A 25,328-nucleotide genomic window follows, 5' to 3' on the forward strand; every position below is an offset into this window, starting at 1 on the left:
TCTCTGCACACGTAAAACAGGAGAGTCACCTTACTATCTGAGTCTCCGCAGGTTGTTGTGACTTCAGGAAACCTCAAAGGTAAGGCAACATTTATTGAGCACCTGCTGTATACCGGCCCCTCTGACAAATACCTTCCGGTGTCCACCTTGTGAAGGCAACCGCAAATGGTATTACTGGTCAAGCAGGGCTGGCAGGGATGGCCCTGACAAGAGACACTAAATGAAAGGTCATTTTACCCTCCTGGGGAGATACAGTTGCAAAATTACCAATCAGGTCTGTCAAATCTTTTTAAACCGGCTTTCCAAACTCATACCCTCAGGCAACTAGAACCAGGCTGGCGGGCTCCACCCCCCACCCCTTTCCAAGGTCTGTGCCAACACGCTGCCCTCCAGAAAGGAAGGCTGCAGCTGCCTCCCCAGCCAGGCCAGTGCCCAGGGCTAGCCGCAGAGCTGCCTGTGGCTTCCCGAAGAGAGGTCTCAGGGCACATCCCTCCCTCCCTGCCGTGGTTTATGGGTGCAGTCTGGATGTCCCACCCCCCTCCACCTGCCAGGCCCCGGTGGGCTCCCGCCTGGGCTTCACGGGGAGCGGGTAACAGACAGCCCACCTGCTTGATGTCAACATCTGTGGGCGCGGCCCTGGGAAGAATGTGCCGCTCCCAGCCTGGGCTCAGGTAATTAATCCCCACAACTGACAGGTGGCAACAGGCGGCCCTTTGGCTGGGGCCATCAGGAAAAGTGCTTGGAGGAAGGATTTTTTTTTTTTTTAAACTATCAAGCGCACAATTCGTACATGTCTGGCAGCTAGACGACTGTGGCAGGAAGGGAGACAGGGAGGAGAAGTTGAATGCCTTGCCAGAGGACCATGGGGCCAATTTGGGGATCTCTTCCTGCCCAATCATGATGATAGATTCAATAGGATATGGTGGCCAGAGATCTGTTTGCAAGCTCGCTTTGCAGATTTTCCCTTCCTTTGAAGTAGATGCAGTCCTAAGTGGAATGCCTTGGTTGTGAATGAAGGAGGGGAAATGATTTGCATAATGTGAGGCAGGAAGTCAGTGGGCAAGTGGATAACTAGAATCCTGTCCTCCTGCCTTCCTATTAACAATTCTTTGGGCAATATTTACAGACCCATTATGCATGTGCAGCTTAGACATGGGGATAAAACTGCGGTGTAGTCACGGGAAGGATAACCTTTTGGTTCTTGACCGGTATTCTGGTTTTTCACCTACCCTTTTAAAGTTGGCTTCTCAAGAGAACACCCCAACCCTCCCCCAGACCATATATATGCATTCACTTCCTGTTTCTGTTTTTGGTATTTTCATACATCATCCATCAAAACCATGACAGAACAGTAACCTGATGTCTGTTTAAAGTGTATTTACTTAACTAAAACCTTTAAAGGGGTCATTTTTCATTTATTAAAAATGAAAAAAAAAATCTTCCTAAAAATGACACTTACAGTGTTTCTCAAGTGAATTTATTTATAGATTTATTTATAGAATAGATTTATAGATTTATAGTTACTGGAATATGGTATATGATTAGCCTATACAATTATACAATTATATGTGAAAAGATTGTTCAGCCTATTTCAAGCAGATCATACTGGGGCTGTATCTGGCTCTTTATAGCTAAGACTGTTTTTGTATTTTAGTGAATTAGATAGTTATAGTTAGTTGATCAAGCCTCTTGATCAAAAATTATGTTCTGACCCGAATATTTTTATTTTCAAGCATCTCATTTCTGCCCCTTAGTGATCTTTCCTTCTGCAAAGTCAATTGCTGGAACTTTATTTTGTCCTCTTTGAGTACCCCATCTGTTTTATATGATTTTTTCCCTACCAATTTCAATTATTGCTTTTATCATCCTCTTACCCTCATAAAAGGGGCTTTTAATTTGGCAATTCCCAAGAATACAGTTTAGAAGACAAAAAATTGAAATCACTGAATGCTTTAGGATAACTCTGACTAAATTCAGATTGGCTTTGCACTTGATAATTGCTATATTTAGATGAATGGAGTTGTGACAGCTTTGGGGCTTGCCCTTTTTTCTTAATTATTTTAGGTTATTTGAAGTAGTAAAGACCCCACTTTCACCTCTTGTATTCTTTAAATTCTCCGCAAATAAGAACTATAAATTAAAAGCACACCTAGCATTCCCTGTTAGTGAATGGTGGTTGTCTTTTAGATTATTTGTAATTCTCATTATTTTTTTCTTTTATCTCCCTTTCATCAACCCGAATTCATGGAGAAGGCCAGAGAAGTTGGTGTATTTAAGCCTTGGCTTAGGTTTTCCTCTATTTTTAAGACCTGGCCATCCTCACAGTCGATAATTTGCCCTAAGTGTTAATGGAGCATGGCTGCATCTGGTTTTATATGCTAAGTTTTATTCTGTGGGCTAATGTTCAGTAGATCACAATGTACATAGTTTTAAATTAGAAAAAAATTAAGACATTTTCTTTTAGCATGATAGCATGCCAGATGTGGATTTATCTGCAAGCTGGCACTATGCTTCAGAAAAGCTTTGACACTATCCTGTGTTTCCTACTGCTGCTTTCCTTGAGAATGGATTGAGTAGTCAGGTGAATTTTGTAATTATTGATCTATTTATTCCATGGAATTTTATTCCTTCCATGTTCTTGGAGATTTGCTGGTGAAGTTAGCCTTGCAATTTGGGATTTGCATAAGGTATGGTATTACTTCTGGGAGAAGTTGAGAGACTAAAGTGTTTTGTTTTGTTTTCTTCTTGATGGAGTGGGGAGGGAGGGTCTTTGTTGCACCTTTAGGAAAGGGAGCTGTTGAAAAATTATGCAGGTGTGTGCTAGCTGGCATCTCTGTGCATTGTGATACTGAATTACCAGTCTGGCAGCCAAGAGGATGTAATATAGTATGTCTACTGAGGCAGGTGGTGATGGTGGGGTCGTAGTTACTGGAATGCTTTTTTCCCCACTTCTCTTTGCAACATATTATTAGTAAAGGAGCTGAATTTACTCTTGTTTTCCAAAATCCCCTGGAGTTATTTTATTTGAACATGATATTTGGCTTTGTGCAGTTCACTCCTCAATATGCCAAACCTCCTCCCCTCCTTCCCAAAACAAAACAAAACTTAGGCAAAGCTTGCTTTTCCATTTTGTCAGGGATATTGTATAGCAAGAAAGAAGTTAGTTCATTTGTTTTGAGGCGCCTCTGTTCCATGACACTGTAGAAATACTTTGTTCATATGGATGCTCCAGACTGTGGAAGAGGACATTTGGTTGAGGCCCTACAAAAAACGTAGCTCTTTGTTTTAGCTCATAGCCTAGTAATTCCTAGGAATAAACACACCATTGAATGTGCATACATATATATCAGTACATACATCAATTCCCACTCTTTTTATATATTTCTGATCAGAATGATTATTAACACTCTGCTTTCAAAATTCTTTTTGAGAGTTACCTTGCCAGGATAAACCTGGTAACTGGTTTCTCTAACAGATTTGCACCAGATCATAAAATATTCAAAATGGAAGAAACATAGATCATCTAACAGAGTTCCCTTGTTTTCCTCCTATAGGTGATTATTAGCTCAGTGTTTGGGGAGATCATGTAAGTTGCCTGAAATTCCTCAGTGACTGAGTGTCTGAAGTCCATGACTTTTTTTTTTTTTGAGAGATCAATATATTTTTTGAATATTTTATTTATTTATTCATGAGAGATAGAGAGAGAGAGAGACAGAGAGAGAGAGAGAGGGAGAGAGAGAGAAGCAGAAACACAGGCAGAGGGAGAAGCAGGTTCCATGCAGGGGGCCTGATGTGGGACTCAATCCTGGGTCTCCAGGATCATGCCCTGGCAGTTGCTAAACCGCTGAGCCACCCAGGGATCCCCGAGAGATCTATTATTTTATCTTTGAAAGTAAATTCTTTCATATATGCTTTTTTTTTTTACCTTTTTTTCCCTCTCACAATATTTCATTTTCTGATTTTACATTAAGATTTGCATGATTTTAAGAGCCACAGTTCATGTGGTATCTTGCCTAAATATATGAAAAGGTTACTATAATCCACAGCTGATTTATCAAATCTAGGACCTGCTGAAAAAAATTGGTTCTTAGAACAGCTGGTGGACATTTCTTGTTATTCTTATGTTCAAGATCATTCTGAAAATATACTACAATTTAGGGAAGAAAATTTCAATTCCTGGACAAAGTTATTAACTAAACTAAAAAGCATGTGATATTGAGGCAAATAGTATTATGGAATATCCTTGTAATATTGTAGGGAAGTGGTGGTCATATTTTATTTTTTAGATGAGCTCTGAGCTCTGTACTTGTTTTTCTAATCATATTGCACATTTATGTAAATTCACTTTGGTACAAAGTACACCAGTTCCTCCTGGGCCATGGACTCAGAGTGTTAAGACTACATGGTGCATGAAAAGGGAAATCAGCCTGTATATCAGGATGGTCCTTGTTGCTGAGTGAGTTTGAACAAGTCCCACCCCTTCTTTAAAGTCTGGATCCTTCCTCTGTAACTGGATGGGTTGAACCAAATGATCTCTCGGCTTTTCCTGATCTAACTTTGTAAGAAGAGCTTGGCCACTGTATCTTAAACTAAAACTGCCTTGAAACAAGGGATTCCATAATAGAAACAGAGAACCAACTTCTTTGCTTACCATGTGAGTTTGGTTTTGTATAGAAACTCAGTTATCAGAGTTTGATGTAATTGTAAAAGCATTAGCTTTCCAGAAATAAGGAAATCTGAGTTCGTCCCCGCATTGCCTAGATTTCATTGTGAAACCCTTAGGAATAATTTCTTCTGCCCTCCTGACCCTCCAAACTAAATAGAGCTTCACATTTTTCCCTTGTGTTCCTCTGCTTTTTCTTTTTTTTTTTTTTTTTTGTTCCTCTGCTTTTTCTTCAGAACATATATTATACTCTTAGAAATAATTTATTTAATGTCATTGCTCCCTTTACACCAACTCCTTTTGCCTAAGAGATACTGCTTGTTCCCTGGAACTCAGAACAGAGCCTGCCATGAAGCAGGGGTTCAATAAATATTTGTTGAATTAATGAGCCAACTTCATTAGGTTTTATAACTGAAAATTATGGGGAGAATAAAGTTTGGACAAGACTTACTATAATGTTCCTTCAGGGTTCTAACATCTTATTTCTATATTATTTGTCTTCTAAAATCATGAATCTGCAACAGTTTTACAGGTACTGCCTATATTAAATCTACAGATTAAAGTTTTTAATTAGGAAATATTTCAAGCCTGCAAAAACAGATAAATTTAGATACCTGAGTTATATACCAAAATGCTAAAAAATAATATTGTTTCAAATATATTTTTAATTTTTTACTGTATATATTTAATTATTTATTTTAAGATTTACTTATTTGAGAAAAAGAGAGCATGAGGGGCCAGGGAGGGCAGAGGGAGAGGAATAGAGAATCTTAAGCAGACTCTTCACTGAGTGTGGAGCCTGATGCAGGGCTCCACCTCATGACTCTGAGAGCATGACTTGAGCTGAAACCAAGAGTTAGATGTTTAACCTACTGAGCTATCCAGGCATCCTTTAAATATATATTTTATTTTTTTTTAATTTTTTTATTTATTTATGATAGTTCCACAGAATGAGAGAGAGAGAGGCAGAGACACAGGCAGAGGGAGAAGCAGGCTCCATGCACCAGGACCCCGACATGGGATTCGATCCCGGGTCTCCAGGATCGCGCCCTGGGCCAAAGACAGGCACTAAACCGCTGCGCCACCCAGGGATCCCTAAATATATATTTTAAATAAAATATGACAGGGACGCCTGGGTAGCTCAGCTGCTTAACGCCTGCCCTCGGCCCAGGGCATGATCCTGGAGTCCCCGGATCAAGTCCCACATCAGGCTTCCTACATGGAACCTGCTTCTCCCTCTGCCTGTGTCTCTGCCTCTCTCTCTCTCTCTCTCTCTCTCTCTCTCTGCCTCTTATAAATAAATAAATAAGATCTTTTTTAAAATAAATAAATAAATAAATAAAATATGACAGATAAAGCAAAAGTTCTCCCTCCATTCTATCTCATTACCCTCTCTCCTTCCAACTATTAAAATGAATTAATACATCTACATATAAGAACATGGATAAATGTTGAAAATATGAGAAATGAAAATAGATTGTTGAGATTAAATGTTGAGCAGTGTAGCTTAAGTAAATTTTAAGGACACACGAAATTGTATTGCATTTACTTAAGAATTTATGCATATGTATTTTAAGAATATATGAAAGCAGATAAGCCAAATCCATTCATTTTTTAAACAAATGAGTCTAGTAACTTCACATCATTTAGAACTTAGTGATTACTAGCAGATAGATATGAACTGTGTGATTCATTATAAATGGTAATATTCAAACTTCAGGAGATTTTTATTATCTGACAACAACTGCTTCCCGACCAGGTTGAAATACTGTTTTCGCAATGCCCCCAAATTACTTAAGCTACATTAAACAGTTTATATAGAAGATCTTAGAAATATGAGGTTTCAGTAATAATCATAATACATGCTTTTATGTTGGTCTTTGCAGTTGACTAAAGCTTCCCATATCCATCCATGATTTTTCTCCTCTACTCTAAAAGATGCATACTGTATGTTCCATATATGTTTTTTCTATTTTCTGTTGGTGAGAAGTGAAGTGACTAATTAAAGACCCAGGCAGTGAATAGAAGACGCAGAATTTAAATCTTGTCTCTTGACCCCTAGCTCAGTAACTGTTGCTTACAATTGATGGTGTTGAGTAAGAGACCTCTAATGCTCTCAGCTTTGAGAACTAAGCCCTTTCCTCTTTCACAACAAAGTTCGCTTATTAATCCCAGTGTTACCTCATGTTATTTTATTTTCTTTGTTCAGAATTAAAACCAATTATCTTTTCTTTTTTCTATTTGTTGAAGAGTCCACTGACTAAGCCAGGTCTCATTTTATACTGACTGTTGGGAGCCCTAAACTAACTCTCATCTCATCCTTTGATTTTAGAAAAGGCATAAGCAAATAACTGGTATTATTTTTGCAAGCATCTTTTGTTCCAGTGAAAAACAGTTCTCAGTCTGTTTTTGTGCTTTCGTGATGAAAACGAGAGCACTGAATTTTAGTAAGTCCCCAAAATTCCCTCCATCTCTCTACCTTTTTGGTCATTTGTATTGCCCTAGTTTGGGCCTCCTTGTTTCTTGCCTGAACACCTCCTCCTGATCAGACTCCTTTCTCTTACTTTGTTCGAGTCTTGCTCCTACCAGCTTTGCTTTATTTAATACACAGAACTGGTTATGTCCTTCCCCTGCTTTGCAATCTTTAATGATTCTTCTTTCCCTGTTGGTAGAGTCCAGCTGTTTCTTATGACATCCAAGGCTCATCAAAATCTGGGAGCTGCCTTCATAGTTTAGCCTCATTGTTTTCTTCTCTGCCCCTCCCCCTCCTGCCCTGCCCCCTTCCATCCTGCCTACACCTATATTTCAGTCATAGCTGAAATCTCTCTGCTTATATTCATGATGTTCCTGTCTGTGGAAAGCCTGCTGTCTGCCTCTTGACTCTCCCATCCTTGCGTTCTTAGGTACACCATGTAGCTGGTGAATAACTTGCTTTGTAAGGCCTAGTTTAATATCACTACTGTAATATCACTATGAAACTTTTCTTCTCTTGTGGAATACATTTGCTTTTGTCATTCTCTCTCATCTCCAACCAATCCACCAGTATAACTGGTTAAATTATATCCAGAAACCAATTGCTTCTTGCCAACTCCACAGCTGGCTAAGCCACTCTCATTTTTTTACTTGGATCATTTGCAGTAGCTTCTGATCTCTCCATTTCCATCTTTGATCTATAAAGTCTGTTTTTCACATAATAGCCAAAATATTATTAAAGTGGAAATCAGATCATGTCACCTTCTCAAACCTCTCCAGTGTCTTCTTAGCTCACACCGTGGCAAGCTGAAGTCTTTCCCTGGCCTGTAAAGCCTTTTATGATCTGGGCTCCATATGTTGTCTGATTCAGATCTTATCCCTTGCCACACTGCAGTCTTCACTCACTGGTCTCCTTGATAGACATACTCCTCCCAGGATAGCACTTGCTGTCTCTAGTAATTGAAATGTTATTTCCCTAGGTGTATGCATGGCTAACTCTAGTGCTTCCTTCAGATCTTTTCTTTAAATATCAATTCATCAAAGAATCCTCCCCTGATAACCCTTGATAAGATAATAAACCCCTCACACCACATTTCCCAACTTCTGGCTCTTTTACTCTATCTCCTTTAATTTTATCCTTTGTTTTCTTTATAGAGTTCATCATTATCTGATATAGTATGTAATTGTTTATTCTAGAATATTAACACCTGTAGAGCATGGACTTTGCTTTTGTTTATTGCTGAATTTCCAAACCTAAAACAGAGCCTTGCTCTATAAATGGCAAATTAACAGTTTATTGCTCTATCTTCTGTAATACCATAATACATTATACATACCTCTGCTATACACAGTGTATTTGTGTTGTTTGTGTTTTGTTCTGCCTCTTAACTGTGAGCAATCTGAAGGTAAGAGTGAGTTAGCTTTTCTTTCAACTTATTTTATGTTTTAAAGACTGTGCTACACAGTAAGAATACATAAAGTCCTGCATTCCAAAATTTTTAATCTTATTTCTCTGTTCCTCATACAGAACCAAGTACCTGACATTGTATAGCACATGCTTAGTAAACATTTGTTTAGTAATTATTGAATGATGTACAAGTGGGGAAATAAATAGATCCATGCCTAGTTTAGAGTGGCAGCTGATTAGCAGATTCTAATATAGAATGGAATCATAAACACTATAAATTTGAGGAAGAAAATAATATATCTAGAACAGCAGACTCAGTTGAAAAAGATGACTGGATAAGGTAAAAAGGGAGATTTAGTGAGTTCAGGAGCATTTGAAATGCAATAGAAGAATTATGATTATATGTAGTAGAACAGAACTGGGACACCTGGGTAGCTCAGCGGTTGAGCGTCTGTCTTCAGCTCAGGGCGTGATCCTGGAGTTCCTGGATCAAGTCTCACATTGGTCTCCCTGCATGGAGCCTGCTTCTCCCTCTGCCCGTGTCTCTGCCTCTCTCTCTGTATCTTCTAATGAATAAATAAAATCTTAAAAAAAAAAAAAAGAATACAACGAACTCTAGAAAACCCTATATATGATTATGGAAAACAACTTGTTGACAAGCTTTTTTAGAATGCAGACAAAAGGTAAAAATGCTAACAGTGTTTGAGTATATAAAATGTATGATAGAGAATGTGGATCCAAAGTAAGACTTAGATATTTCTGAAAATTGAGAGTAGAAGAAAAAAATAAGTAAATAAAAATTATATTGAGTTGAGCTCAAACATACAAGTTGAAAGAGCTCACCAATTCCCAAATAATTCTAAGAAAAAAAATAGAAACATTCTCACTTCTTTTTTTTAAGACTTTATTTATTTACTCATGATCTCACTTCTTTAAAAAAAATAGCAAATAAATAAAAATAAAAAATTAATAAGGAAACAAAATCCTGCAAGGATCTAGGGAGAAATAAACATCTTAAGGGAAGAAAATTCAAATTGACCTTGGGCTTCTCTATAACATTAAAATATACATTGATTCAGTTATCACATTTCAAGGGATCCAACTAAAACTAACTTATATAATAAGGATTTGTGAATTAAAATGTGCTTAATAGTGTTATTTTTAATATTTTAAAACTAGAGTAAAATACTCTATAAGAAAGGCAGGATTAAGTAAATCATGGTATGTTTCTTTAATATTATCATTGCAATCACTAAAAATTATATTTTTAAATTAGAACATATTCATGATATGTTAAATAAAAAAAGATACCAAAATGTTTGTTATGTTCCAGCTTATATAAGGGTGTGTATGTATATGTTTATGTATGTAGGAAAAAGTCTAAAATGTTTGTGGTGTGTTATCTCTGGGTAGGGGAAATACATCATATATTTCCTTTTTTTTCAGAATTTCTATGTGCATGTTATAATTATGAAAAAACAGACAACTTTATGGAAAAAAAGAAATTGAGAAGAAGTTAAAAGTTTTTAATCCTTCATAACTGCTTCTAATAGTGCAGCACTATAGGGAAAGAAATGTTTTACCTTCAAACACAAAGGTTGGAATGTTTAATGTCCACCCAAAAACTACTGGAAACTCAATGCAATGGACTTGCATCACCAAAGAAGTTCTTAGATATAGGAGATTCTCTTTTCAGATATAGAATCAACTGGCTTTCTTCCTTTGATACTTGTAAGTAGAAAAAAAAAAACTAGCTGGAGATAAAAATAACCTTAGAACAGCAGTGAAAAAAATCCATTTAGAATGATAAGAAAATGGTGCATAGAGGAAATAAGTTAAAGCCAGAAACAGAATCCATTAAATCAGTGTAAGTCTTAGAGAAAGAATTATTTTTCTCAGGAATGTTAATTGTGGTCCCACATACTGGATATGAAGACTAAAGAAACCTCTAAAGGAAGTACTTCAGATGTTCCTCCATATTAGGAATATATTAAAATGTTATAGATATAGCTAAAGGGGTGCCATAGAGGGGATCTTTGTAGAATTAAATCTTTATATTAGAGGGACATAAAACTCTAAAATCAATGATCTAGGTTATCAAATTAAAAAATAAAAATAAAGCAATGGCAAATTGAACCATAGTTCAATTTTTGCATTTAGGCAAGAATAAAAGTTAAAAGACATGCATATTGAAAAGGAAGGAATAAAACTTCTTTACTCACAGTTAACATAATCATCTATGTAGAAAATCAGAAGATATCTACAAAAAACTACTAGAACTAATAAGTTAAGCAAGGTCACAGGATGCATAGTCAATATACGAAGATCAATTATGTTTTTACATATGAGAAAAATAAAATTAGAAATTAAAATTTTAAAGTAGCATTTAAACATTTTTTTTAAATCATGAAGGTTGTGATGAGCACCGGGTGTTATATGCAACTGATAAATTATTGAACGCTACATCTGAAACTAATGATGTACTATATGCTGGATAACTGAACTTTAAAAAGTATTAAAGGAGCTATCTAACAAAATATGTGCAAGATTTCCAAACTAAAACCTATGAGACATTCCTGAGAAAAATTAAAAGTTCCTAATTGGAGATATATACCATGTTCATGGATTAAAATACATAATATTGCTAGTATATCAGTTCTTTTCATGATGACCTATACAAAACAATGTCATCCAAAATTCTACCAGGCATTTTTGTGGTAATTGACAAATAGCTTGTAAATTTTAAACGAAATTTCAGAGGATTGAAAATTGCCAAAACAATTTTGAAAAAGGACAAAATTGGAGGATGCATCTTCCCTGATTTTGAGACTTTCCATAAAGTTTGAGTAATCCAAACAGTGTGACACTTAGATATATGAATTAGATGTATAGATCAATAGTAGAGGGCAGTCTAGATAAAGATGTGAACACATGTGCTCAATTAATTTTCAAAAAAGATGCCAAGGCAATTGAACAAAGGGAAAGATTGAGATAAACGTTTCTACAAGTGTTGCTGGAACAATTGGATTACTGTTAAAAAGAGGAGGACAAGGAGGAAAATTGACTGAATGTTGATATAGAACTAAATGCAAAAGCTAAGACTATGAATATCCTACATACAAACATACCAAATCCTTCTGACATTGGGATAGACCAGTATTTCTTAGGACACAAAAAACATAAGCCTTAAAGGCAAAATATTGATAATTCCTTAAAAGTAACTGTTTTGGAAAAGCACACAATATAGGTTTAAAAAAAAAACAAGCTATATACTGGGAGAAAATATATTTTAAAAATGTATATCTGCTAAAGGAATTTTATCCAAAGTATATGGAACTCTTTCAACTCAAATTAAGAACATAAGCAACCCAGTTTAAAAATTAAAATAAAAATTTTGAAAGATTTGAACAAACACTTCCAAAAAGAATAGTAAATAAGTATATGAAATAGTATAAGATGAATATAAATATATTTATTTTGATTTTATATTTTAATTTCTTTGTATAAAAATATAAACATTTATATTTTTTCATATTTTATTATACAAAATATAATTGAAGTATATGAAAAGATACTGTGCATATGTTTAATCATCAGGAAACACTAATTTAAACCACAGTGAGAACCATTACATGCCTGCTAGAATGACATTAAAACTGACAATAGCAAGTGCTGACAAGGGTGTGAACCCTCATAAGTTGCTGGTGGCAACATAAATTGGCACAGCCTCTTTGTAGAACAATTTGACAGATGCTTATAAAGTTAAGTATACACTTACTGAGCAATCATACTTCTAGCTCCCTATCTGGAAAAATGAAAACATGTGTCTCACTAAGATTTACATATGAATATTCATAAGAGTTTCATTCATAGTTAATACAAACTGGAAATAATCGATGAATATATAAGTAATGGAATTCCACTGAATAATAAAATGGAACACTGAAACATGCAAAAACATGGATGAGCCTCAAAAGCATTCTGCTTAATGGAAGAACCCAGGCACATAAGATGATATACTCTATTGTTCCATTTCTATAAAATTCTAAAAGAGTGCAGTGAGAGAAAGAAGGTATATGGTTGCCTAGGAAGGGGTCAGGGAGATTAGCTGTAAAAGGGGCAAAAGATAATTTTGATGACCAGGGCTGGGGAGGTATTTATACAACTGTGTACGTTTGTCAAAAGTCATCAACTCTTAAAAACGGGTATACTTTATAGTAAATTATACCCCAAAGCTGATAAAAAAAAAAAAAAGAATACATACCCAAAAGCAATTAGACCTGAGAATCACAGAATCTCAAGTCAATGTTGGGAGCAGTCTAGACGTAGATTTTAGAAGTCTCAGAGAGGAAGAGAGAGACATTAAAAGGAGCCAGATGTGTTCCAGTTTTCACCATGTGCCAGCTTGAATTACCAGTGTATTTTAAAATCTTGCCATAAATCAGATTGTCTTTGTGTGTGTGTGTGACCATGCAGATGACTGGGAAATTGATGAAGGAGATAGTGGCCATTAGGTAGAAGAGAAGGGAAGCGGGGAAGTCTAAAGAACTATGAATACATCATAGGCCAGGGGACCTGAATTCAGTGCTGGAAAAATATACATCAGCACAGACTGAATTTGCCACCAGGAAGGAAAAAAAAAAATAGAAGCGTGGCTTTGTAAAGAACTGAGCACACCAGCCTCTTCAGCTCCTCTAGTTACTGAGCAGCAGGCCTGATAGTTTAACCAGAAGCAATAAGCAAGATCGATCTTGGCCCTGGTCAGATATTTAGACTTAGTCAATATGAAACCTTCATCATTAAAACTGGAAAATGTGGTCTACCGTACTGGATGCAGTCCTCGCTGAGGGGTGCTATCTAAGTTGTCCTAGCTTGGTGTGGAGAACAGAAGAAGAACCTGAGTCACTCCCGGCAGGGAGTGGCATGATTGAATTGAATTGTGGGTGATGCACATACAGTGTGTATGAGGCATTAAGAGGTTTGCATGGGTAGAACATGGGGTGGGAAATGAATATGTTTGGGGGGTGAGGGGAGCAAATGAGAGCTAGATGGGGTCAGAACACAAAGGACCTTAAACCATGTGAAAGATCAGGGCCTCATTCATGACTTGCCCTGAGCTGTAATCGGAGTACCTACAGGCCACTGGTGCTGGACTCCAAGGTTGGTTTCCTCCTTGTCCAGGATTTTTTTCAGTTCTGTCACGCACTGCCTCTCTCTGCAATTAAATGAGCAAACATTATTACACTGAGAAATAAATAAAGAGGAATTGTTGATGGCAATGCAGCTTCTTTTGAGCTCATTTTAATGTTAAGGAAGATTGTACACCTTTGAAGTTGATTCAGAATATGACCGTGCTGGGGGGAATTAGAAAAAGGTAAAAGTGTACAAATTTGGACTGCCCAGCCAAGAGAAATTGATACAAGGGACTGTTGTTCCGGGGCTGGGGCCAGGACTCTCCTATAGCTGGTTGCTAACCAGCTCTTCTCTGTGACCTCAGGCAAGTCCTCTCTATGCCTCAGCTTTCATATCTATAAAATGGGGATAATAATGCTGATTCATTATCTGTTATCTATAATTCTGAGATCTAAAAAGCTCTGAAAACCAAAAATTGGTTTCGTTTGGTTTGGTTTGAATTTCATTGTTTGTGACAGACTCATTTGGTGGCAAGTATGGCCTGAACTTTGAAGCTCTCTAGTCATTTCCCAGTTGGTGTGAATAGTCATGAATTCTGAAGAAATGGTAACGTTTGATCATGGGGTGCTGAACTGTTTATGTGTCCCACCAGAGGTGTTTATAATATATGATATATAAACTCTACTCGCTTTCTAAAATCAAAACAATTATGGATTCTAAAATATCTGGCCCCAAGAGTTTCAGATAAGAGACTGTACACCTGTAATACCTTCCTCGTAGGGTTGAGGATTCCATTTCTGACAGCAGAACTCGGGAAATGGTAGAGTCATTATTATTTATCATTATTCAGACTCAAATATTAGATTCCCTTTCCCCATCCCTGAACATTAGTAAGGATAACAGCTGATAATGCCTAGGTTTGTTTTTAGTACCTTTACACCTTAGTCCATCAAATTTGATTAATAGTATATCAATTATTGAAATAGGATTTTTTTTTAACTTTCCTACTCTGAACACTTATCCTTCTTCTTTTCTTTTTTTCTTTTTTTGCAGTCTTTACATACTTGGGTAGATGCCTTATTTGCCTTCAGGTGACAAACTTATTTTTCAGTCATTTTTCCTGAGGTGAATCTTATGAAACTCACGCTTACGTTATGTATCTCCTAACGAAAACACAAAGGGCTATGCTTAATTTTCTGAGAGTTCTCAGTAAAAGTGAGTTCTTAACGTCTCCTAAGGAGGTGTCTTTGGAAGGTCATTGGTTAAAAACACTAGCACAAAAATACTCTTCTAGTTTTCATTCAGTGTTTCCCGAGTAGAATTTTATTTTTGTGGTCGATTTTTGGCATGCTCCCTGTTTCCTCAAGCTATATAAAACCCTGTTGCTGTGTTAATCCTTGACCTGTGGGCATGGAGAGCTGATTATGCAACACACTTCTAGCATTAGGAAATTTTTAACTGAAAATTTCATCTACTAAAATGCTTGGGATGAAAGAAATATTTAATAAATAAAACATTTCCAAAGAAGATATAAAGCAATTATTTCTAAATGCCTGTTTTTTTGTTTGTTTGTTTGTTTGTTTGTCTTTTTAAGTCAGACATTTACCTTCAGTCAAAGTTGGGTTGAAACATATCAATAATAAATATTTTTACCACTCTGGCACCTAGTCCCCAGTGTCTTTCCCCTGGAAGAATGTTGCTGCCAATTTAGGATTGCAACATGTGTGTGTGTGTGTGTGTGTGTGTGTGTGTGTGTTTACCTTTGTTTTGTAAGTGTTACTAGGTGCCCCACTCTTGGCTGGCAATTCTGGTGCCTAGTGGTTTCACTGCAGCAGCAGAATGAGGAGGAATGCAGTAATGGGGTATTGGCCTTCAGAATAGGGATGCTAAGGTTTAATAGAATGTAAGGATTAGAATGGAGACTTTCTACATTGGTTCAGAGATCGCGAGGGGAAGAAGAACAGGCTAAGACCTTTTTCTTCGATTTGGTTCTTGGGATCATCTTTTTCCCCCTATTTTGCCAGTTCTCCAACCAACCAGCCAACCAAGCAATGACTGAATTTCCTTTCTCTGAAAAGGAAGTTTGGGGAGGAAAGTTTCAGTCATTTATGAGTGAAGAGATCTGTATCTTGATGGCTTTTGTCATCATGATTTGTGCCATTATAACAGGCCAGTCCTTTTTGTGAGAGTATAAGACCAAATAGCCCCTTTCAGCTTTCCCATCGTCCTAAGCTATGGCATGAGAATATAAGTGCAATAGTTTGGGAGAATTTTTGCTTTGCATTTTTCTAGTTGGTTTTTACCTTGGGTAAAATCTCTTTACTCTCTGCAAGATAGTCCATCTTAATCTTTTCCCCATAAATCCTATTTCCTATGAGTCCCTCTACAGTATTGTAAGGGCAGGATAAATTGTAATCTGTTTAATATCTCTCAGTACATGAGGACATCGTTTTTTTCCCACTTAACTTCTAGTACTCAATGAAGTTGTTTGTGGTATGAATTATTTAAACCCCTCTGAGACTCAATTTCTTCATCCTCTAAAGAAGATAATAGGAAATAATGACATAAATGTGTTTTGATAAATGTGCACTCTTTTGTCAACATAGGATTTTATTTAAATTTTTTTTTTTTTAATTTTTTATTTACTTATGATAGTCACAGAGAGAGAGAGAGGCAGAGACACAGGCAGAGGGAGTAGCAGGCTCCATGCACCGGGAGCCCGACGTGGGACTCGATCCCGGGTCTCCAGGACCGCGCCCTAGGCCAAATGCAGGCGCCAAACCGCTGCGCCACCCAGGGATCCCTAGGATTTTATTTAAAGTAGAAAAAAGATTAATTTGATTAGTGAATAGAACTCCTTCCAGTAAGATTGCTAGCGGTCATCGTCAGGTGTGTAGTAGCCAGTCATGAATGTGTATCTATGGAAAATGAACCCATTTTCCTTGTTCTGATTTGGAATGTAACAATATCTCCTGTTGGTTCTCTCCTCCTGCCACCACCGGCCTATCTCTAAGCAGTATTCCACTGAACTGAAGAAACTCTACTGCCAAATTGCAAAGACATGTCCCATCCAGATCAAGGTGATGACCCCACCTCCTCAGGGCGCTGTCATCCGTGCCATGCCTGTCTACAAGAAGGCTGAACATGTTACTGAAGTGGTGAAACGGTGCCCCAACCATGAGCTGAGCCGTGAATTCAATGAGGGTAAGAATTGGGATCTCGGGCTGTTTGGCTAAGCTTCTTGAAAATTGAGACCCTGTGGAGATCTTTCTTTGGGGGAGTCCATCAACCTGGTTTGAAACTCTGCACCCTGAAGGCAGCTCAGTCTACATCTTTGTCTAACAGAGTGTCTGAGAATAATGATATATGCATCTGTGGCTCTATAACAACTGGACTGTTTGATTTAATATTGGTGATTACTAGATGGCCTGGACTTACTTCTAAATACGTGAGAAAAATAGAAGAGGAAAGTCGGGGAAAGCAAAAGAAATGAAGATAAATAATGGATAAGAAGACTAAGGAGAAGATCTAGGACATAAACTAGGAGGGGGTACAGCAAAGTAATGGATTGGGGGTCAGGGAGCAGGTATCTTGGGGCCTCCTTTAAGTTCTGTGTCCATGGATAAGTCATGTCCCATGTTCTGAGCCTCAGATCCAAGAACAGCTTTACAGAGGAGGTCACTATTTCTGAGGGTTCTCTTACATTGGATATTCTAAGGTTCTATGAAGGGAGGCTAAGTGAGGAGCAGAGGAAAGTAGAAAGGAAGGACAAGAGAACATCTAAGTATTCATCAAAGAGTGATCTGGGTACAGGAGGCTTAGAAGTGAGGATACCTTATATAGAAAATACATTAAAAATAGAAATATTGGTAGGTAGCTGGTGTGAAAGTAGAAATAAATGGTAAGGAAAAATTAACAGAAGAAAGAGAGTGGATAGAAATTTCAAAAGAGAAAGTTAAAATCATCCCACCTTAACCCAACTACTTTTTTATACATTAATTTCCAATCCTAGTCTACACAGCTTCATTTTCAAAACCTTTCCATCTTACTTTTCACTTAATAATATGCTTTAAAGATTATTCCTTACAGCTAGGTTTCATTATAGGTTTCCATAACTACCCTTGATCCATAGAGATGATATAACTCTATTTTGTTTTGCTTTCTCACTGTTTGACAAAACAGCTGTTTTTAGTTTTTGCCAAATAAATGAGTCTTCAGAGAGCATTTTCACACTTAACTTTTGACTTTTATCGAATGATAATATGTACCCAAAGGTTAAGAATATCTTTATGGCTCCTGCTCCCAATTCTTAGATTAGCTTCTTTCTTTTGGAGCTCTGTCAAGTATCCCAATTTTGCAAAATGTGGCCTGTGCTCTTTTAAAAGCATGCTTCCCTTTTCTGTTCCTCCAACCTGGAGCTCTTTCAGCACCAGAAAACCAGTAAGTTTCTCATCTTTATGACCAAAGCAGGTACAAAACCAGGGGTCCCAGGCTGGTCGGTCAGTAGGATGTGCAACTCTTGATCTCCATGGTTATGGGTTCAAGCCCCACGTTGGGTGTAGATCTTAAAAAAAAAAATCAGGTGTAAAGATGGAGACTTTATAGCAGAGAAAGGAACAGGCAGTGGAGGTATATCCTTGCAATCTATTACATCGTGTTAGTATTTTTGCTAGACAATTTTGTGGAAGCATCTTTTCACAAGCTGAGATATGGGGGTTTTCTTGTTTGTTTGGTTTTTATGAACTTGTTCCTTTCCCTTCCCTTTTCATGGAAGCTAAGAAAATCCGCTCCATAGATCAGGGCAGAGACATAATTAGAGTTGCTTGAAAGTTTGAATTGTTAACCTTCAACACCAGAAACAAAGGATTATTCCCTTAAATATAGATGAGCATTGCAGCCCTTTCTATTGCTAAAAAGGCATACCTGCATTTATTAGATGTCTGGCAATGAGATCTCTTCCTTTTCTTAAGGATGTATATTTCGTCTACTAAACAAATCACTTCTTTAGCCACCAATATATTGTATATGCAGCTTCATTTTCTTTTTTCTTTTTTTTTTTTTTCCTTTTTGAAGGCAAGGAACTAACTGTTTTGTCTTTCTCTGTTCTGCAGGACAGATTGCCCCTCCTAGTCATTTGATTCGAGTAGAAGGGAACAGCCATGCCCAGTATGTAGAAGACCCCATCACAGGAAGACAGAGCGTGTTGGTACCTTATGAGCCACCCCAGGTAAAAATATGAGTAGTGGATTGACTTGGGAAAGCATTTGTTTTGGTGATAAAAAGTATTCGGAGGATCTCTTTCTGCCTTAGTGTTTGTCATCAAATATAAAACTTTTTGTATTTCTTCTCTCCCTCTTTACCATACTGCTTCTCTGTCCCCTTCAGAACTCCTAAATTTGTACTGGTTAATTTGGTAACATTGCTCTGTACCCATGTTCTCATTTTAAAGGCCAATACTAATTAAACTTGTGATTGGGTAAATACCTGACCTTTTCTTATCTAGAGAATTTAAATGGCAATTGAATGATAGTAGATGTGCACTGGACGCCAGTATATTCCTAATCGGAATACAAATGAGAGACTCTAAGGGGGATCTCTTAGCTGAAGTATGGATGAACAGGTGGCAGATTAGGAAAACAGACTGGTTCTGTGGTGGGAACACTGGAGTAGTGAAACCAGAGTTTTGTGGTTTGCTGGCTTGCTGTGTAGACCTTTAGCTTGTGGCTCTCCCTCTCTAAGTTTCAGTTGCCTTGACCATAAATGACTACTTGGGAATAGATGATTTAATCTCGAGGACCTTTCCAGCTCCAGAGTGTTACTTACGGAAGTGTACACTTAAATCTGTGTTATCCTGTTTTGTCCACATGGGGAAATATTCCTGAGTGTTGCTGCTAGTTTTTGTAATTTTTTCATCTCTCCCCTGCTTGAATTAGGTGATAGTTTTAGCTTGCAAATGAATAGGATCAACAGGATCAAGAAGTTTTACAATTTAGGGGCACCGGAGTGGCTCAGTTGGTTAAGAGACCAATCTTGATTTCTGCTCAAATCATGATCTCAGGGTCATGAGATGGAGCCCCAAGTCGGGCTCTCCACTGAGTGGGGAGTCTGCTTCTCTCTCTCTCTCTCTCTCTCTCTCTCTCTCTCTCCCTCTCACACTCTCTCTGCCCCTCCCCCACTCTCCCTCTCTCTCTTTAAAATAAATAAATAAATCTTAAAAAAAAAACCCATTATGTTTGAAAGCCTTTTTCACCCAGCATCCAGTGTTGCAAACATGGTTTTAAGCTTCCCAAGAGACGAGGCATAGGGGAATCTACGATGGGCTGTAGAGCTTGTCTTGCTAGAGGGAAGCCTATCACCTCATCAGAAGTGAGTTGATTAACTAGAGGAGAGAACTGAAAGGAAGAACATCAGTTCAAACCATTGTTAAACCAGACTCTTTCTCCTCCTCCACCCCCCCCACCCCGTGTTCAGGTCGGCACCGAATTCACGACGGTCCTGTACAATTTCATGTGCAACAGCAGTTGTGTTGGAGGGATGAACCGCCGTCCAATTTTAATCATCGTTACTCTGGAAACCAGAGAGTAAGTGGCTTATGCAGAATTGTCATTCTGCAAAACACCGTGGGCAGAGGGCAGCGTGAAATTGTGTTTGCTCTGTCATTAACTTCCCATGTACAGCGGAGAGCTCCCCTTGAGTTTGTCCTTTGTGCTTTAAATCCTGGCGGCAAACACGGACATAAAAGATCTAAGAAGGTGGAGACAGAATAGGGTAGAGGGAAGAAAAGAACTGGGAAGGCATGCAAGTCACTTCATACCTGAATTCTTGACATTTGACTGCAGGAGTTTCTGATTAGACAGTGTTTGTTTTCATGTGGCTCCCAAGGCAGTTAACAGTTTCTTTGAGTAAGTCTGGGCTGCCTAAGGGGGTTTTATCCAGAAACATCCATGGCTTAACTCAACTTTCCTTCAAAATCTGTAGCTAAATACAGCTGTTCAGTCAATGGCTTGGAGCTTCTTCGCAGAACAAATGGAATGTTATTTACTAATATTGTTTGTGGCGTGTGGTAAGCACTTTTGTGCTCTGCCAAGTGCTTCTGGGTCCATCCTCAAAACCTCCATGAGTGAGCTGGTAGTGATGGTGGATGGGTGATGGCTGGCATTGGATCTGGAAAGGAGGGAACCCCAGGGACTTGTAAAGTTCTTTCCAATTTTACCCTTTGGCTCCCTCCTTTCTGCTTCCTAGTGGGCAAGTCCTGGGCCGACGCTGCTTTGAGGCCCGGATCTGTGCTTGCCCAGGGAGAGACCGGAAGGCGGATGAGGACAGCATCAGGAAGCAGCAGGTGTCGGACAGCGCAAAGAACGGTGACGGTACGAAGCGCCGTAAGTAGCTGTAGTAGCCAAACGGGGTAGGGCTACACCTGCTGCAGGTGGGGGCGCAGGAGCCATGCTGGGGAAGCCGCATAGAAAGACCTCAGGCTGTTAGGGGCAAGTCCCACCTGAGGTGCCCCAGCCAAGTGGCACTTCAGGTGTGCATGACACAGCTTTGCAAAAGCATTGAGGACTGCTTGGCCTGGCCTGCCTCATACTGCGACTCCCGGACCAGAAGTGTCAGCATCATCTTGAAACTGGGTAGAGATGCAGATTCTTAGTTCCCAGACCTGCCGAATCAGAAACTCTTGGTATGAGCTCTTGGTATCAGTTTGACTTTCTGTAATTGTAATGAGGGCTGAAAATATGATCTGCCTACCTTGTGAATTCCTGGAAACAGGGAGATTGACAATGTATTTCAGGAAGCACGGTCTGGGGAAGATGCAGATCTGGGTCTCATTGAGTTTTGACTTGTAGGGCCCTCTGGGTGCCTCAGTTACCTCATTTATAGTGAGGCTAATGACTTAGGTCTGTTGTTTTGAGACTACTTTTGTTGAGCAGTAAAAGCTTTTTATAAAAAAAAATGAAGTATTAAAACAACAAACAAAAACCCCTACAATGCATGTAGACTAAATCAGAGTGGCTCTAATTGAAGGGGTCAGGAGTTGGGGGTGGTCTGGATCCCAGGTTCTGCCCACAGCCACCCCTTGCCTGCGTGGTGGAGAGGCTTAGACCTCCAGGTAACCAAGGGTAAAAACCACAGATCCACATGTGCATCTAACTTGTGAGAAGGTGATTCTAGAAGGTGCTTTGCATAAGCCTGTTATCACTACAAGTATTTTAAAGTATACCACACTATGAGTTATTTCATGAAAACATGTTTTAATCTTATTACTGATTAGTGTCCAGAAGAAATATAAATTGTATTGCGTTTTACAGAACAACAGAATCTTATAACAGCTGCTCATCATCAACTTCTAACTGTTCAGTATGATTTGCCCTTCCTGTTAGGCTCCTTCTCTCCTTGATTGTTCCTTAGAAAAGTATATATGGTTATCCCTGGGTGGCTCAGTGGTTTAACGCCTGCCTTTGGCCCAGGGTGCAATCCTGGAGTCCCGGGATTGAGTCCCACGTTGGGCTCCCGGCATGGAGCCTGCTTCTCCCTCCTCCTGTGTATCTGCCTCTCAATCTCTCTATGTCTATCATTAATTAATTAATTAATTAATTAATTAGTTAATTAATTAAAAAGTATGTATGTATGTATATATATATACACATACGTATACACACTGCGTACATATATGTATAATTCTATCTCTACCCTAATTTTACTCTTGAGTCTGTCTGGTGGCATAGTTTCTATATGCTTCCCTGACCACCTCAGTTACCTATAAATTAATAACTTTTAATAACAATAGATTATCTGAACTTTGGCAAAAGAGGATCATTTCTATCACCTGGACCCTGGGTGTGGTTCCTAATGTTGGAAACCCTTAGGATTTATGAGCTGCATCCACTCACTTTACCAAAGGGTCCTAGAAGTTATGTGATGCATGCTCCACCATGGGAGGGCTGAACACACAAGCTGGATGCATGGGCAAGACAACTTCTACGACACACATTCACCTCCTTGGAAGATAAATGATCTGAAAAATAAAACACCAAGCCAATTTATCTTCCTTTCCTTAACAGCTGTTCACAGACACACGCCAGCAAGATGCCGGATTCCTGCAGCACCACTTAGGCCAAAGGCTGTTTTCCAGCTTTCCGGATGTCTTCCTTCTACTTACTCCTCCTCCTCTCTTCTCCCCTCCCGCCTCATTATTGTTAGGTGTAATGTAAATGCAGTTATCACCAAGTAAATGGATGCTTAGGACTGGAAACTCTAATCTCATGGGTTTGCTGAGGCTACTGTCTGTTTAATAAATGTATTAGTGCTTCAGAATTGTTCCCAGGATGAAACTTGCATTTTCCCTCCACCAGCTTTTCGTCAGAACACACATGGCATCCAGATGACATCCATTAAGAAACGGAGGTCCCCAGATGATGAGCTGTTATACTTACCAGTGAGTCTCCCTTGAGTATTCACGATTGCTTCATTTTTGCCTTCTCTGAATGAGCTTCTCCTCTGTTGTCATCTTATTATCTGTGACAATGAGAAAGGGGCGAGGGTGATTAGGGAGGTAAAACAGGGAGAATGTATTGTTTGAAAAATCAGGAAATGATCCCTCTCTTCCCCTGTCTTGACGTGTGTCGGTAGCATAGGCTCCTCTATTCACCCAGTCAAAGCTATTCTTCTGATATAATTTTCTTACCCAAATATTTAAAATTAATTTGCAGTTCATTATTTAAGAATGATACGATTACCCTAGACAGTGTGGCCATACCATACCGTGGCCAAGACTGAGATTTTATCAGAAGGAGCTCACAGATTTGACAGTATGGCAATTATAGACTTGACTGTGATTTCTTTGAGGAAATGGTATAAAGAAAACCATATGAGACAGACTCCTCAGTTATATGTGAATGGCGGGAAGACTCAGCCCAGTTGTTGTATAAGAGCACTGTTCATTCCTACAAGGAACGAGTCCTCTGAAGGTAACTAAGGTTCCCTTTTTAGACTATGATTGGATTCTTATCACCTTAGGTTTTGGCATCTAGAGTGGCAGCAAAGTCTTGGTAACCAGCAAAACCCTAGACACCATCTTAACTTACCTGAGACCCAGGAAAGCAGGACCAGGAGATTTGCCTGGGAGGTGCCACCTTTGTATTGAAGTTAAAGCAACTCAACAGGTTTGGGTGTGCCACACCTGCTTCCCTACCTTCCTTGGGCCCTGACCTTCAGGGCAATAGGCTGCTTGCTAGTAAAACAACAACGAGACAGTGAGTTAGCCAAGATTCTCAGTGTCCTTTTTTCTCAGGCTACATATGGAAATGGACTTGTGAATTTTGTTGGACATTATCCTAAAATACTAAGTATTCCAAAAGACTTAAAATATGTTTTCAGCTGCTGAGATAGGAACCCCTGGAAAAGCTCTTTCTAACGAAATTTCAATTTGTCCTAAGGAAGGAGGTAGCTTGTGATCAGCTACATTTTATGTTTAGTGAAGAATTGCCAAACTGGAGTGTATGAATTTAAAAAAAAAATCTTTTAATTGAACATGATTTTAGTTGGTGTCTGTTAGGTAGCAAATATGCTAGGGCCTGAGTATTTAGAGATCAGTGGGATATAATTTTTACCTTCAAAGAGCTTGCCTCCTAGCAAGGAGACAGAATGTAATGAAATAAATACCTCAGCAGAGCTGGGCATGATGCCATGGGAAGACGTAGCAAAAGGACAGACGCTCACCCAAAGACAGAGGTCAGGGAAGCTTTGCAGAGGTAACCACAGAGCTGGGATAAGTAGGAATCAAGCTGACATACAGTAGAGAAAACCTTTCCATTTCTAAATTCTGACTAATCCTGCCTCTCGGCGGGGGGGAGGCAGGGGTGAGCAAGCAAAATGCCTAGGGTGCAGAAATTAAATAGGCACTCGCTCTCAGGACCCTGCAAGCGCTCATGTGCCCTACTTGCCTCACTGCAGTCCTAGTCCTGCTCATATTAAACCTTCTATATGAGGTTTTTAAAAACCTTCTTAAAAACCTTTAAGACTCTTAAAGAGAGAAACATATTTTACCTTAGCTGAAAACTTCTGTCTTTCCAGAGATAGTTAATAGCAGTTACTTCTCCTTACTTTTGGTAGTTACTTCTTATAAAATCACCGCAAATGCTGTTCTAACCAGTATAGAATCATTGCTCCTGAGGAAGTCCGGGATTAAGTTTATGTGAGCCTCTGCTCACAACATCTTCAGCCACCAATCAGTACATAACCTTGCTTGATGTCTTTTCTGTTTAGGGACACTTTATGTAATATATACTATTGATTCGTTAACACTGAACTCATGACCAACAGCACGGTAACTCCTGCCCTAAGTGAGGCTATTATTACACATTTCCTCCATAAGGCACATCACAGCCTTCTAGAATCCTAGACAGCATTTCAGCACTACTGTTGGGGACCAGTTTAAAGAGCAGGTTTACAAAAAAAAAAAAAAGAAAGGAAAGAAAAGAGAAAGAAAGAAAGAAAGAAAGAAAGAGAGAGAGAGAGAGAGAGAGAGAGAGAGAGAGAAAGAAAGAAAGAAAGAAAGAAAGAAAGAAAGAAAGAAAGAAAGAAAGAAAGAAAGGTGGAAAATGTGGCACTAAATAGACCATGGAAAGGACACTTATTTGCAACATGAAAGCTGGA

The 25,328-nt window shown here is 38.6% G+C and overlaps 1 protein-coding gene across 5 annotated transcripts in view; it reads left to right on the forward strand.

Moving 5' to 3' along the window:
• TP63 (tumor protein p63) overlaps positions 1-25,328 on the forward strand; it is a 101,632-nt gene that overhangs the window by 52,250 nt on the left and 24,054 nt on the right. For 4 of the 5 annotated variants that reach the window (XM_055308504.1, XM_055308507.1, XM_055308506.1 and 1 more), the window contains exons 3-7: positions 16,694-16,880; positions 18,788-18,903; positions 20,148-20,257; positions 20,919-21,055; positions 23,027-23,109. In XM_055308504.1, the coding sequence (XP_055164479.1) occupies positions 16,694-16,880; positions 18,788-18,903; positions 20,148-20,257; positions 20,919-21,055; positions 23,027-23,109 (633 nt within the window). The remainder of the gene's footprint in view (positions 1-16,693; positions 16,881-18,787; positions 18,904-20,147; positions 20,258-20,918; positions 21,056-23,026; positions 23,110-25,328) is intronic. The other variant, XM_055308505.1, reaches the window with a different exon arrangement.

Source organism: Nyctereutes procyonoides, unplaced genomic scaffold (genome assembly GCF_905146905.1).
Source record: "Nyctereutes procyonoides isolate TBG_1078 unplaced genomic scaffold, NYPRO_anot_genome, whole genome shotgun sequence".
Classification (NCBI taxonomy): Eukaryota; Metazoa; Chordata; class Mammalia; order Carnivora; family Canidae; genus Nyctereutes; species Nyctereutes procyonoides.